The sequence below is a fragment of the Lampetra fluviatilis genome, chromosome 47 (genome assembly GCF_964198595.1).
Source record: "Lampetra fluviatilis chromosome 47, kcLamFluv1.1, whole genome shotgun sequence".
Classification (NCBI taxonomy): domain Eukaryota; kingdom Metazoa; phylum Chordata; class Hyperoartia; order Petromyzontiformes; family Petromyzontidae; genus Lampetra; species Lampetra fluviatilis.
In genome coordinates this window covers 7,771,834-7,788,509 of record NC_136321.1, presented here as the reverse complement: position 1 = coordinate 7,788,509, position 16,676 = coordinate 7,771,834, and the positions used below count along the sequence as shown (strand labels likewise).

Here is a 16,676-nt window from a genome sequence, read left to right as displayed (position 1 = left end):
TGATTCCTTGTAAAAGGTTTCCATTTGGTGTTTTAACATCTTAACACCTGTTTGTTGCAAGAAAAAAGTGGAAAACCTATTCTCATATTTTGGTACTGGCAAAGGAGGTCCCATAATGATGTGTAATCTGTTGCAATCCCCAGAAGTACTATTCGAAAGAAGACTGAGATCTAGGTTTCGAATATAAATATCAACCACCTGTTATTCAACCGGGTCCTCAAGCCCAGTGTGTATTGATGGCCTCATCCCTACACCACTGATTGCACAGGACACATCACGTTAATTTAAAGGGCTCCTTGTTAATTTGCCTACGGAGCAGCATTATTGAGTTCAAACTATTTGATTTGACTGCCATGAGACAAACATTTCCCCGGGGCAGGGCATGTGGAAAAGTGCAGTGCTCCTAGTGTGTGGCTAAAAAAAGCCACTTTCAAGGGATCTCAGAAGAAGTTCTGTGAAATCTGCTTCCACGGAGCCACGCTCAGACACGTGGAGTCACACTGCTCTTCCACAGCTCCAAACGGACCTCGTCTGACGACACGACGCCAAATTGCACAACCGGCTGGGCACTCCGATCCTTTGTCGGTGAAGCGTAATCGTAATGGTATCTGTATAGCAGCTCCCTGAAGCGCTTCCGACTTGGGACTATTTATTGTTTGGCATCATGTGCATCGTTTTTCGCTCCAATTCAGTTCCTGATTTGGCATCCATTGTCTCCAGAAGAGCGAACAGCACAGCGGGTAGCACGCGCAACAAATACAAATCAAAGGGCTAAACTACGACCGCTTACTATTCTGCTCGACCGACAGAGGCTACTACTACAGCGTCCACACCACTCGCAGCAGTCGACGCCTCCGCAGCAGAGAGGCTGCCATCTCGATCTCGCGCGGGGCAGCTGGACCGCTTCCAGTCACCGCTTGATCTCCCACTCGACGTGCCGACCCCGACGCAGCCCAGTGCGTGGGCTGCGTCAACCTCCCACCGTCCGTCTGACGTAGCCACGCGGCGATAGTTGGCACTCGCCGATCACGGCGCCGACGTGTCTGAGGCCGCGTAGTGAGCCATGAAAGTCAAACCAGCAGATTCGAATGCACCATTGGCATCAAGTGGGGGCGCAGGACGGACAACTGTTGACACCTACACAGTAGGCATTGACATATCCGGCGTCAGTCGCCGCTAATCCGACAGGGAGGGCCTCACGTCGGCCGCCCCCGACGCGGCGTCCACCCGCGACTCGGAGATCAGGTTGGGGATGTCGAAGCTGTCCGAGTGGTAGAGGATGGAGGTGGCGGTGGCGGCGGTGGCGGCAGTGGTGGTGGTGGTGGTGGTGGCCATGGCGATGGCGGCAGGACACTCCTGCTCAGCGTGGAGGAGCGCGGCGCGGCCGGGCCTCAGCTCGCGGTGAATGCATGTCATCGCCGCCATCTCCTCCTCCTCCTCCTCATCAGCGTCGTCGTCGCCCCGCCTGTTGCCGAAACCCGGCTCGATCACGGAGCTCATTTCACCGGCCTTGGGACTCCGCGGCAGGGCGTGCGCTCTCCGCCGCACGCTCGGTCCCCTCGAGCTGCAACGACGCCGGTCACTGGATTTTCCAAGAACAAGTCACAGGGATGCTGCTCTCTCGCCTCTCAATGCATAGCTGTCACGCAGATAAAGCCCCGCAATTGCCTGTTCGCACCGCTGCTGGCAGAAGGGTCTCCATCAGAGGGTGTGGGGGGGGGGACAAGAAACTAAACACAAACTGCTTTTTATGTTTAGTTTGTTGTCCTTCCCCTCCCCCTCCACTTACCTCCGATTAGCACGGTTGGCTACGTACGGTGCTAAAGAAGTGCAACGCACGTACAGAGAGGGAAGATCTGGAGAGTGTCTCAAGAGGGTGTTTCATGAGCTACAATGTCAGCCACTTGGCTTCCACGAACAAGTTCGGGGAGGTAGCTGATCTCAGCCCTCCCAAAAGCGACACTGCTGCCACATCGTTAAAATGTCCGGCTCAATATCTCAGGGTGCTGTTAGCAAGGGGTGCACTAGACGTGGCGTGCCGGTGATTTTTTTTTTCTGTAGCTCAGCCCGAGATAGCTCCGAGTGATAAAAATAAAGAGTTGCATTTATTTTGTAAAGCTTCAAACTCACGTTCGTCAGACTGGGTACAGCCGTAGTTTGTGTGCCCACAATGTCGGGGGCCATTCGTTTTTGGCTACGTCTTCATTTAAGTGGAGGTAAAGATGGGGACTGCATTCACGGCGAATGGAGTTATTGATTTAGAATGGTGCGAGAGCGAGCGAGCCATTGACTGACTTCCTGAAGTGTGTGCAGGGGTCTCACATTTGAAGGTGACCCCGATGACGATATATGGCGATGGGTTATGCTCGTGCGGCTGATGATGGTGATGCCAAATAATAATTATAATACGATATAAAGAACAAGCGCCCCAATAAAAACAAAATAATGATGGAGACAACAATAGTAATAATGACAGTGATGATAATCTAAAGACAATGGTCAACATCGGTGTGATGATGATTGTAGTGAATATGATGATTGTTGTGGAGGTGATGGAAATGTGGATGGTGATGACAAGCAGCAGTGCACCACGTGGGGGGAGGGGGGAGGGGGAAGGGCCGGGGGGAAGGAGGGTGGAGGGGCGGGGTGGGGGTGAGGGGAGAGGCGGGTTGGGGAGAGGGTGGGGTGGGGGGAAGGGGCGGAGTGAGGGGAGGGGTGGGGGAAAGGAGGGGGGAGGGGGGAGGTGGGGGAGGGGAGTGAGGGGAGGGGTGGGGGAAAGGAGGGGGAGGGGGCGGGGTTGGGGGTAGCGGAGTGAGGGGAGGGGTGGGGGAAAGGAGGGTGGAGGGGCGGGGTGAAGGGAGAGGGGCGGGGTGAGGGGAGGGGCGGAGCGGGTGGGGGGATCATTTCTCCCACCCCCAAAAATGTTTAAACAGACACTTTTCTTATCATCAAATACATTTTTAGATTTACATTAAAACTTGGAAATAAGTAAATATTAAATACCATTATAAATGTATGCATATTTAAATTTGGCTTATATTATACAGTGAAAAACTAAAGTTAAATGCAATAAATTTCGTTTCCCCAAAAAACGATTGACTTGTTTGTATTACAATTTACCTGCACCGAATATTTGATCTGGGTGCGCCACTGGTGACATCACGCACGCACCTACAGTAAAGTTGACTCTCAAGGCCAAAACGTTCTCATCACGAATATCTGCTGCTGAGAAGGAATCTTGTTCGCTCAATCGCGTCACGAATCATCACACCGCTGGTCGCCAGATGATACGGACAATGACGCAAATTTTCTAACGAAAAAGTCCGATCTTGACCAGTTTTATATTATTGGTGTCTTGTTAGGAGACAAATAATGCATTTGCATACCTGTCAACCCCTTATCAGTGCCTACCTTATTACAGACCAATTCAGACCTTATTGGTCACCGCGTGTCCTTATAAATCTCAACGTTCATCCTACAAAGTTCCATCGCCAGGGAGAAACACAGACTATTGTTGTTGCTGCCCGTATTGAAACGGCTGTACGCCATATGGACCTGAAAACTCAATTTCCCTGCACAAGAATACGGAGTAAACCGTGAAGGGGTTGACAGGCGAGCAATTGGAGCTCCACGCACAGCAAGAGAGAGAGCAGCCCAAGGAAATGAATATTATTGAGCTACTTCTAAGATCCTTTGAAGTGACCTCTGGTTCACGCAGCAGGGAGCGGCGAATTGCTACCGAGCCTCAAAAGTTTCAACGTTTCCCGCAAACATCGCCTCCCGCGAGGCGAGCATTCGTGTCGGTGGCAGGGTGGACTCACTCTGTCGTCCCGGACCGAACCAGCATGACGAGGATGAAGAACATGAAGAGGACAAACGAGGCGATGCCGACCCAGAATCCGATGACGATGGAATCTGCGGCAGAGCCAGGGGCAGAAGGCAGCGGTGGCGTTAGGCTGATAGACGTCAAGCACAGGGCATTCAGCGTGACATCGCATCTCTCGTGGGCCAACGCGTTATTAGTCAGCCGTCGCGCTCGCAGAGGTCAGGTCACTAGATTTGAAGCTTTCGTGACTGCAAGGAGTCATACTCTTTGTTTTTTTCGGTAAAGTCACGTAGGTAAAAAATAAAATAAATTAAAAATAAATGAAAACCACTAGATTTTCGACTTAAAGCTTTCGTGACTGCAGGGATTCATCTTCTTGGTTCTTTCGGTAAAGTCACGTACAAGGGAAATAATGAAATAAAAAAAATAAACATAATAAAATACAATTCTCAATTCTCAATTGTATTTTATTATGTTTTATTTTTATTATTTAATAAAATACAATTGAGAATTGTATTGTATTATGTTTATTTTTTATTATTTTATTATTTCCCTTCTACGTGACTTTACCGAAAAAACCAAGAACTAGATTTAATTTAGTTGTTTTTATTATTTTTTCATTTATTTCATTCGATTTTTTTTACCTACGTGACTTTACCGAAAAAAACCACAGAATAGGTTAGGTCACTTTCTCCATCTTCCGTTGTTCTGGTGGCGTTAAAAAAAAAAATAGCACAATCCAGCGAGCTCCCGCTAATGTCCGGTTATGAAATCCGCGAGTGCTAGGCACGCCGTCTCAGACCTGCCGCGTGGTTCGTCCATCACATTCGCCGCCTCTCTACTCGCAGATCCACGGCGCGAGGCCGGAACACGCGTCACTTTGCTCCGTTGCGAATGACACATCAAACTTAACTCTGAGCGCGGAGTCATGCGGACAGCTGTTTTGTGTTTTTAATTGCTCGCCGCGGCCCAAGCAACATGCAAGAGGCACTGGCAATCTGTGTGATCGTTTAAATCAATTGATACAGCAAATCTGGCTGTGACGGTCCCACCTGATGACGGAGACTTGTGTTGCCTCCGAAACGTCGTGATTTATTATTATTTTATTTTTTATTAATTTTAATTTCATTTTTTACCTACGTGACTTTTTCCGAAAAAACTAAGAGTATTTGAAAGCTAATTTCTCCAGAACTGCTTTTTGTGTTTAATTTGTTGTCCTTTCCCCACACCTTCGATTAGCACTGTTGGCTACATACGGTGTGAAAGAAGTTCACCATGCACACATACGTACTTTCTGACACACGTGCCGGCAAGCAAGCGACTGTACAGAGGAGATGTCTCGTTGCATCTCCACTCGGCACAAGTGTGACGCCCTCTGAGCTGACCTGCGGCCTCTGACCCCACACCCGATCAATGAGCATTGATCTTCTTGGTTCTTTCGGTAAAGTCACGTAGAAGGGAAAAAAAAAAAACTTATTATTTATTAAATAATAAAAATAAACATAAATTAATAATTATTATTTACTTTATTATGTTTTATTTGTATTATTGTATTACTTCCCTTCTACGTGACTTTACCGAAAGAACCAAGAAGATGAATCCCTGCAGTCACGAAAGCTTTAAATCGAAATTCAATGAGCATTGCTTTAGGTACTTGTTTTAAACCTTTCACTGTTTATACACCCACACTGATGGAAAACGAAATATTTGGCGATGCTGCTGTGTTGGCAATGCCGCACAAATGACAAGAAGACGAAACAACAACACAAAACATACATTCAACACAATCGCCAGTAGCACCGCGCGTGGCCTCAAAAATCACGATATGTAATCGGCCAACTTTTGGACAACGGCTCTCTTATTCACGGCACACCGCACAGCCTTTATAGACAGCCAGACGGGTCCTTGCCGACGCCGTGAGACGTCTACGCTCATCAGGCTGCCGCGGTGCTGCGCAAAGGTCGCGCTCGCTCGTTCATTCACCGCTTGATGTGGTCATTAATGCGGTCTCCCCTTTTTCCCCTTTTTATTTGTCGTTGTTGCCTGAGCGATGCCTGAGCGATGCCCGCAGGGGAGGGGAGAACAGCGGCGGCGGGGGGGGGGCTGGGAAGAGGCTTGAGGAACTGCATGGCAAGAGATGCCCGAGGCAAATGGTAACACTTGGAGATGATGGGGATGAATTTCGATTTAAAGCTTTCGTGAATGCAGGGATTCATCTTCTTGGTTCTTTCGGTAAAGTCACGTAGAAGGGAAATAATAAAATAATAAAAATAAAACATAATAAAATAATTCTCACGACGTTTCGGCCACAGCGCAAGCAGCCGTCCTCAGGTGAAGAACAGGTCTGTCGGAAAGACTTCCCTTCTACGTGACTTTACCGAAAGAACCAAGAAGATCATTGTATCCACCCTGGGATTTGAATTCATGACCTTTTGAATCCAATCTGACAGTTGTGGGCGCTGCACCACCCAGCCTGAATTGGCGGTCCAATGCAACGCTTCATAAATGCCACCCAACAGGAATACAGAAAATCGATGGCAATTCTCGAGGAAGGAAACAGCGGTAGAGAGCAGAGGAAAGAGATGGACAGCTGGAGTGGAAGAGGCACTCGTACAGAGATGGATGACATGAAAACATCAGCAACAGATGGCATGTGATGATGACGAAAATTCCCAACAGTGGAAGACTGCTCCCAACGGTCTCAAAAAAGGGGCTAAGAGAGAAAGAACGAGAGAATGAGCTTCATGAATAAACGCGTTCCCCGATGCCCAGACACTCCCGTGTCACAGGATCAGCCCCCCGATCAATCGCAGCCGCTCGAAATCGATAGCGAAATGGTAACTGGGTTTAGTGGCACTGATTGCTCTTCAACGAGGTGCACTCAACCTCATGCCTGGCAGACGTTGGCTCATTGTCGCTGCCAGGCACTTGGCAAGTGACGTTGACGCTCGCAGAAAACAAGTATAACCCGTAAAAACAAAGTTTTTCACAATGAATCCTTTATATGCGTGGCGGCTAGAGTCCTCTCGTCCTCTGGCTTGAGATGGCTGCCACCTATGGGTCAGATGATTGCATGGCAGCATTAAGCAATTGGTAGTTAAATATAATATTTTTGTCCTAAAAAGTGTAAAATTTAGGGAAAAAATGTTCACGAACATTAATTGTCACGCACAACGAGTCTGTGTGGAAAATGTCAGCTCGATTGGATCACGGGAAGTGGGTTAAAAAACGACCGAAAGATTTGCACGGTCCTAAGCAAGCAAGCAAGTGAACTTAATATAAAGGATTTAAAAAGGAAACGCCCTCTGGGAAGGCTCCTCTTGGAAGCCACGATGTCCTTGATTCAATGAGATGAGAGGCCCACAGAGTTTTGTTATTTTCTTGTCATGTAGAGAGATCGTGTTGAATATAATTACACGTATATATGGCAATATGTTAACTACCTCGCCTGGTATACAGGAGGTTGTGAGTTCGATCGCGACCCTTACGAAGCCTGCTGTATATTTGGAGTTTGCATGTTATCCACTGGTCGTGTGGATTGTTCTCCGGGTCCTCCGGTTTTTTCCTCCACATTTAGAATCAACATGCACTTAGAGTGTTTGGCTGCTATAAATTTCCACGCGATAAGCCACTTCGTCGAGCTATCATTTGTGGCCAGGTCGCTTCTGAAGAAGAGCTACATAGCTCAGTGGGCCTTACTTGGTATAAACATTTTATAGTTTTAGTTTAAAACTAATTTGCAGTTATACTGCATCGTTTTTGCGAATTGTGATGCACAGCTCTCTGATGTGTTGTCGGTTTGTACCACGTGTTGTTCAGCATGATGTCCGACGTTTCACTCCACGTTGCCAGGAGCTTCTATTCAGTTCTAGTTAGTCTCTGAAGAAAATATTATATTTACTTGGAAATTGGGTGCCGAAAGGAAACGCCTCACTCAACCTGCACCCCCCAAAGTCAATCGGCATCATTTTATTTAATTGCAGAGCAACATTTTCACATAACACCTTGACAAGGGGTCATCAAATTCCCTCGTCTGTCGGTTTTTTTTCTTATCATAATCTTGCTTCATCAGAAACACAAACCACAGCTAGGAAGGCGACTTTAACGGTGCTTGACATTAATCTTAACTGCTCCATTTAGGGTCAAAATAACTAGGCAGATATTTTAAGGCAGTACTATTCAATTATATATACATGGAATGTGGTAATTTTTGGACAATATATATTTTATTACTGACAAAAGACGGTGTTGAGGCTTATTTTTTTCAAAGCTTTTATCCCCCCAATTATTTTCCATTTGTGCCGCTATTGGCATCATGCCCTGGTGAGATGAATTGTTCCATTGAGAACTCTTGCAGATCGCGTCACCATTTCGTCAGAGAATGACCCTCTGAATATGACGTCACCGAACGAGGTCTGAGGTCTCGGCAATAGGCTCACCTCGTCGTTCCTACTAAGGTCACACATTTCATGAGCCCTGAACAAAAAAGCATGTTTGTCACAGAGCTGGAATTTCGCGAAATTAAGTACAAAACCAAATCAAATGCACTCATGCATCATGTTCACTGCGGGGGTCGGGTGATATACATATATATGTAAATTCTAGGACACATTTCAACACGTGGGAGAGTTGCTCTGACTCCTAAAGTCGCACTTAAACCACATTTTTTTGTCGGATTTCCTTTTAATATTTGCTGCAACGTTTTACCCGTGGCACACCAAGGGAGGGTAGGAAAGGGAAGACGGGCAGAAGGAATGATCGGGCCAAGATGTCGGGGATGAGAGGGTGATGATGCTGTTGATGATAAGGGAGAGAGAGAGAGAGAAGAGAGAAGGAAGGAGCGAGCAGGAGTGAGCTGCGAGGAGGAACGGCGTCTGTTTTCGCAGGGGGCGGCGGCCAGAGTGGAGGCTGGCCACACTGAGGTCACGTGGTTTACAGGATGCTTCAACTGATGTTATAGATAGAGAGATGGACGAGGGAGTTAATATGATTGTTAATTTTTTTGCACGCAGTCCATTGGTGGGACCGTAAACTCGCGACACTCGAAAGTCTGGCTTTATCGGGACGGCTGCCTGGATCACAACCCAGGATATGGGTGGTGTCTGCTGACACCTGTGACCCGCCCTCCTGCGCTACTCGGGCGACTCCGAGTGTCAAGACGCCTTCATGAGAGCTCCTACCGCTCGAGTTCCAATTTGATGGGGGGGGTTTTTAGCACAGCATTTAAGACTGTCAATAAATGGCATCGTGCACGGATGTTCGCGTAGCTCAATGCGAGCTCATTAAATGTGGCCAACCGCAAACCGTACTCCAAACGGTCACGGTTGCGACAGCCTTCCCACATCATCTGTGGGTGGCTCATGCACTGATGGGATGGAAATATCATCATCTGTGGGTGGCTCATGCACTGATGGGATGGAAATATCATCATCTGTGGGTGGCTCATGCACTGATGGGATGGAAATATCATCATCTGTGGGTGGCTCATGCACTGATGGGATGGAAATATCATCATCTGTGGGTGGCTCATGCACTGATGGGATGGAAATATCATCATCTGTGGGTGGCTCATGTACTGATGGGATGGAAATATCATCATCTGTGGGTGGCTCATGCACTGATGGGATGGAAATATCATCATCTGTGGGTGGCTCATGCACTGATGGGATGGAAATATCATCATCTGTGGGTGGCTCATGCACTGATGGGATGGAAATATCATCATCTGTGGGTGGCTCATGCACTGATGGGATGGAAATATCATCATCTGTGGGTGGCTCATGCACTGATGGGATGGAAATATCATCATCTGTGGGTGGCTCATGCACTGATGGGATGGAAATATCATCATCTGTGGGTGGCTCATGCACTGATGGTATGGAAATATCATCATCTGTGGGTGGCTCATGCACTGATGGGATGGAAATATCATCATCTGTGGGTGGCTCATGCACTGATGGGATGGAAATATCATCATCTGTGGGTGGCTCATGCACTGATGGGATGGAAATATCATCATCTGTGGGTGGCTCATGCACTGATGGGATGGAAATATCATCATCTGTGGGTGGCTCATGCACTGATGGGATGGAAATATCATCATCTGTGGGTGGCTCATGCACTGATGGGATGGAAATATCATCATCTGTGGGTGGCTCATGCACTGATGGTATGGAAATATCATCATCTGTGGGTGGCTCATGCACTGATGGGATGGAAATATCATCATCTGTGGGTGGCTCATGCACTGATGGGATGGAAATATCATCATCTGTGGGTGGCTCATGTACTGATGGGATGGAAATATTTCATCAATCCAACACCCACTGGCATTTTTATAAAGAACAATACCCGTGGACATTGAGTAGAAACGCTCACCGGCTAGAGCATCGGGATACATATTTCCTCTGGCAATTATTCAGCGCGGCTGCTTTCATTCCCGTTATCGTCGGCAAGTCGCAATTGCTAATGCTGTCAAATGCACAGCGATTGAGGTGCGGGCACATACAATGGCTAGGCTAGGGACAGAAAGGCATGGAAATGATCCAGATCACAATTATGTTTTAGTGAATGGGAAATCTCGAGCTGTGGATGAACCCTCTTGCGCAATGTATTTTCATACAAAGGGACAGCAGTGTGACAGGACTGGGCGTTTGCCATTACCTCCAATAAGCCCAATTTGTAATACCTTAATTATAGTGGTCGTTGTCTCACCCCGCCCTCAGTGCGTTAAAGGGGAAATAAAAATCTTATTCAAATGCCTGATCGCGGCGACTATGACATGCACATCAAACTGCCGCATTGTAAAGCAAGCGCTGTCGGTTTTTTCTATTTTTTGCACAGAATGCTTTATATTCAGCAAAAATTAACGCTGCGCATCAAAGAAACATCACCTCCAACAACGCACACAAGGCTTATCGAGAGGTTTAAAAGTCGGATCGAGAACATATACGCGGTTTCAAATTGCTAGGTATTCTGCTGTATGATTACCGCCTTACAGAAACGGGGCTTCACTTTCTGATGATAGCAATTGTGACTCTTTGGTGTGTGGTTCTTAAAAAATAATTGTTACGACCCCTTACACATGAATGGCACACACTGATCACGTGTTTATTTGCACTGGCGTAGAGCAGTCACACTGCATGCTAACCCCGCTGTCCCGTCAACCTGGCGACCTAGGTTTGAATCCCAACCAAGGCCACTAACATCAGTGGCGCGTGATAGCCGTTGATGAAAAACACGTGACCAGCGTGGTAAAGTATGGCCAAACCACCCCTGTGACCAACACGATGTGGCGGTGTTCCATTCGCAGTAGATTTACGTGCTACTCATTGACATGCTAATTTCTCTAACCCCTCCTTCTCTCTCCGTCCCTGCCCCCCTCTCTCAAGCTTTTACACCTTGCCCCTCACCGTACCACTCATGGACATGCTAATTTCTCTAACCCCTCCCTCTCTCTCCACCCCCGCCCCCCTCTCTCTATTTAAGGCCTCGACACAGAGGCGTGATTTCTCTGTGTGTCTCTGTGTTGTCTCTCTCTATGTATCTCTGTGATATCTGTCTGCTTATGTGTCTGTCTATATGTCTCTGGTTCTGTGTTTTATCTCTCTCTTAAATTTAGCATTCTCGGGAAGAACGTAATCAACCAGGTAGGGTGTTGACTGTTATGTTATCCGACTCTCTGTTGTATTACATTACATTTCTAAGTATACTAGGTTTGCGTTTCTATTTAATTTATACCTGATGAAGATTGCTTGTGTTGCAATCGAAACGTCGTATGCTAGTATTTAATTAAATTTATTATTTTATCTTTATACGTCACTTTACCGAAAGAACCAAAGAATAAGAATAGATTTACAAATGGCTGTCAATGATTAACTATTAATTAAAATAAATTAATATTGCATATTTCATGCAAATTGCATCTCAATCGCTGAGGATTTACAGATGATTTGAAGCTTTCGTGACTGCAGGAATCCATACTCGTTGGTTCTTTCGGTAAAGTCACGTAAGTAGACATATTTTGTTTTATTTCTACTTGCGTGACTTACCGAAAGAACCAAAGAATATGCTCTGCAGTTCTCTATCGAAACATTTACGGACGATTAGTGGTGAGTGTTTTTACACATATGGGAGAAAACCCAGGAAACCCGGAGAAAACCTTCGCATGCACAAGGGACAGATGACATCGCTCCACACTTTGCTGTACTGCATTCTGCTGGGGAGCCCACGACATCGCAGAGTCTTGCAACATTCAGAAATGTGTCCGATTCACCAAATACAAAGACACCCCGTATAGTTTTAACAGACTGCTGAGGCAAGTGCTGTTAGCGAGCACCTATGAAGGCCGGCACGGCACGCGAGGGGGTGGGTGGCCAGCACCACACTCGACCGCCTTCGTCTCCCCAGTGGCGATGTCTACACACCGCACCAGGTACTCATCTGAGTCTGAGTCGACCTAGACGAGGCCCAGGACCGGTTGGTGTTGGCCGTGAGCGGGGAATCGAACTGGGGTGGCCGGGGTCCGTTGCGCAGCGTAGCGCTAACCGCTACACCACCGCTCCCCACCAACCTTCGACTCGGTCGCAATGCTGGCTTACAGGCGTGCACAGCTTCCGCCCGGCTGGGGTAAATGCTCCCGTGGTGCAACGATTCGGACACTGGGTGTCGCGAGCCAGAGGTCACCCGTTTGATCTCCCGCCACAGCGGGTGAAGCCAATTGCCCAGTTTCTCAAGCAAAAATCTCCCCCACCCCAACCCCGCGCCTCTTGTCCACCCGATCGGCATAAATAGTTTCGCCACATTTTCGTCAATCGGCAGGTCACGTGCGCAGCCGGGTATCGCGTGGGATACTCTGATCGATTTTAGAACGTTGGAGCAGAGTGCAGGAAGGAGTGGGCCAAATTACCCTCGTAGAAGTGGGATTTCTTGAGAGCTCCTTCTCGTGGAGGCGCTGCCGCCAGCAGTGGGGTAAGGAAACAATTGCAGGGCTGCACCCTTTTTGTCCACCGCCGATTGCTGTGGAAAATGCAATCTCAACTGATCTACACAAACCTCAACAACACCATTTGTTGAAACTTCTCAGTTTCCACTGCGAACACAAAACAAGCCAGGCACAACGTAAATAAAGCCAGCGACATGCTGGACAAAGGCAGCCACCCCGTTTGGTTGGGAAGCCACATCAGTCGGCTATAGCGAGGTCCATTGATTTAGCAAAAGCAATTATGGACCTAAGACCCGCGGAAGGGTCTGTGCCATCAGAAGAAGCGAGTATGCCTATCTCGGCAAATTTCAGCAATATGGAACCGCGGGACTCCTCAAGGGGTCTCATTCATCAAGTAATTTTTTGCAGAGCTCTTTGTCTACAGAAGTTATTATCCTGTCAAAATTAAACTGTGGGGGGGCTGTGGCCACAGCTCAGTCCGGCGTACACTCTGACGTGGATGTTTCTCCGGGGCGATGTTCAAAAATCACCCGACGCTGCATTTTCTTAAGGCGCACTCCAGGGTAGGGTTCATACACAAATAAACCACGATGCCTTGCTGACCTCGTCTTCACGGAGCACAGACCATTCAGACGCTGTCTTCCCGACAGACCTGTTCTTCACCTGAGGACGGCTGCTTGCGTTGTGGCCGAAACGTCGTTGAGAATTATTTTATTACGTTTTATATTTTATTATTTTATTATTTCCCTTCTACGTGACTTTACCGAAAGAACCAAGAAGATGAATCCCTGCAGTCACGAAAGCTTTAAATCGAAATTTGGAGCACAGACCATCACGCAAACTTCCGGAGAGAGACGGGTTCCGCATCAAGCGCTTTCGGATGCGCTTCTGTGGCCACCTCGAACGATCTTGATTCCCATATTAGGAAGCCACTGAAGCTATGCACTTTCAAATAATCTAGATTGAGGCAAGCGCTGTTAGCGAGCACTTATGAAGGCCGGAACGGCACACGAGGGGGTGGGTGGCCAGCATCACGCCACTTTCCACAGATGCACATGCAATGCAATGATTAATGTGAACACGTCACATCGTTTTTAATAATCCATGTATTGCGGTGGAGCGATGGAAACAAGTGATTGATGTCCTCTGCAATGAACCCAACGAGCCGAGTTCGATTCCTCCTTCACCAACCTTCAATGACCGACATGGTAAAACAAACCCCAGTTGCCGATACAGCATTGAGGTTCCTTCATGTATGTACGTTCAAGTTCCAGCGATGGATGACAATTATAATTGCACTGGACACGTACAGCACATTTTCGATCCACTGCTGGATGAGGGCTGCCCCACTCTTTGCAGGCCATGGGGATGAGTCGACCCGTAACTTCAACCACGCTGTTCAGTGCGGCTTGTTGACGATGGGAAAAGTGCAGGACACCAATGGATGTTTTCCCGCACTGCCCTCTGCTGCCCACAACACCGACTGCCCCCGTCTGTCATGCACGGTGATCACCCGTCGCAGCAAAGGCCAGGCTCAAAACTACAAAAAAATCTCTGCTTAGCTTTCGAGATTCTATTAAATAAGGTGCATTGTGGGTAATTGGGTGAGAGGTCACATCTAATGATTCGGCTTCGTTTTTATTTGAACATACGCATGGCATGCAAGGGGCTATTAATGCACATTTTGTATATAACGTGTGGTAGGGTGGAGTGGTGGAAGTGACTCACTGGCAAGAGGGATTTTCAGGGGCTGAGGACCAAAACAGTAACATTTCACGTACAGGGTTGAAAGAGAGCATGCACGTGTATATATATACAAGAGGCGCGGTGTTGTCTCTTACAGTCAAAATGTAAATGAATCAATATATCCTGCGCAGTCACGAAAGGGCAATACTTAATGAGGTTTGGGCAATGAATAATTACATATATTTCAAGGTCGAGGCAAGGAAAAAGCAGAAATACAGAGGTGTAAGATGAGAGAAATCACATAATAGCCACGATCCCATGAAACAATGAGACAGGCAAGGGTATAAAGGCAGGTGGACCCATCAATCATAGGCAGGAGACGTGCATTGCCTGGGGGGGGGGGGAAATGACAGTGAAGGAAAGGAAGGTTTCGTAGACATGGGGACAGAAGAGAGTAGAGAGAGAGAGACCTCCAATCATGCGTATACCGATGACGGGAGGTGGAAACAGCAGGTGGCAGGGAGACTACGCCACTTCAGGATTTGCACACACAACGTCTGAAATTATTTTCACTTATAGCGAGGGATTGCAATACGATGCATCTAGCAGGTGTAAGCCCTTAAACGTTCTAGACATGTGTGTGGTTTCGAGTCATCTGGATGCATTCACACAGAAGCTACACTTACATATTAATGGAAATGCGTTCATTCTGCCGCTTCCACGGTGTAATAGCCACAAGATTGGACGTGCAATCCTGAGCTCGCTGGTTCGATCTCCTGCTGACAGTTGAAACGAGGGTGCAGGTTTCTTAGATAAAGCCCAAATTATGGTGGTGGTAATTTGCGCAATTGCCGGGTGGCTGAGAGGTCAGAGTTACAGAAATGATCAGTCTGGTCACAAATGACTGCACAAAAACGACCCTATCATTAATTTGATTCCACACTGCCTTTGTCCAAATTCTACCTCTGACAATTTTTAGTGTCAATTTCACTGTGTGGCAGAGAAGATAGGGAAGTGCTGCCCCCTACGTTGTGTGACAGAGTTCACCTCGAGCGGCCTCAGAGGTAGTTTTGTGATGTCCGGTTTTGTGGGCTGCCCTATAATATGATAGGGGGTTTCAATGCTCTGCGAGAGTTCCGAATTGACACTTCCTGGGTTTAATTTCAGCTGGGTCTGTCCTGGTCAGTGACACTGCAAATGTGTCCATGCCCAGCACAACACCGCTATCAATCAGGTGTGGCTATGACTCGTCACACATGCCTACATTAACCTAACAGTGACCGAGAAATTATGCCCCTGGATACTATCTCGTGACACGATACTGATAGCCCAATTGAGATGAAAGTGTTCATATATACACACACGCGCACATATATATATTGTGATTCTGTTACAGACGAATTGACCGTATGCAACACGGTATGCTGGTCACACATATAAACAAAAATAACCACCAAAGTAACCTGCATATGCTGCTGGGGCAAGTCAGAATCAAATATGTATTTATCCTGGAGGAATCCGATGAGCTATAAAGCTATTTTGCACGGATGTCCAGTAGAGGCGGGTCAGAACGTCACAACAACAAACAAAACAAAAACTCGATAGGACTGAAAAGTACAAGAAAGGTAAACAAATCACCCAATCACATACAAACACAACTAAACCATCCCCATCCTACCAGGCAAAGCCCACTGCGGTATTATATTATCTTTTACAAAGCGACCTGGCACAAATGATAGCTCAACAAAGCGGCTTATCAATTTGGATATTTATAGCAGCAAAATAATCTAAATAGTCTAAAAAGCATGTTTCTACACGTGGAGAGAAAAACCGGAGGACCCGAAAAAAATAATCCACGCGACCACGGGGAGGACACGCAAACTCCAAATACACAGCAGCAGGCGTCAGGATCGGGATCGAACCCCCGACCTCCTGCATACCAGGTGAGGGAGATAACATCACACCGCCGAGAAGCCCATGAAGGCTGGCATTGTTCGAGTGGTGTGTCCAGAACATTTCCTGACCCACCGTTCTCTCCACAGTGCTCATATTTGTCCCAGCCACTCATTTAAGATCGAGTCAATCTCGATAGAGCCCCTCCCCAGAACTGGTTCAAATCTACACCACCACAGTGTCGGACTAAGCTAGCGCGGGGTCCGTAGCATATGTTGTAAATGGGCCCCTAAATTAAAACTAAACACGTAAATATTAAAACACAAC

At 47.3% G+C, this 16,676-nt stretch overlaps 1 protein-coding gene across 4 annotated transcripts in view; it reads right to left on the bottom strand.

The window, feature by feature from the left end:
• Positions 1 to 405: 405 nt before the first annotated feature.
• MRAP2 (melanocortin 2 receptor accessory protein 2) overlaps positions 406 to 16,676 on the bottom strand; it is a 34,761-nt gene continuing 18,490 nt past the window's right edge. For 3 of the 4 annotated variants that reach the window (XM_078877340.1, XM_078877339.1, XM_078877338.1), the window contains 2 exons: positions 3,822 to 3,915; positions 406 to 1,582 (listed from right to left, as the gene is read on the bottom strand). In XM_078877340.1, the coding sequence (XP_078733466.1) occupies positions 1,177 to 1,582; positions 3,822 to 3,915 (500 nt within the window). In that variant the 3' untranslated portion in view covers positions 406 to 1,176. The remainder of the gene's footprint in view (positions 1,583 to 3,821; positions 3,916 to 16,676) is intronic. The other variant, XM_078877341.1, reaches the window with a different exon arrangement.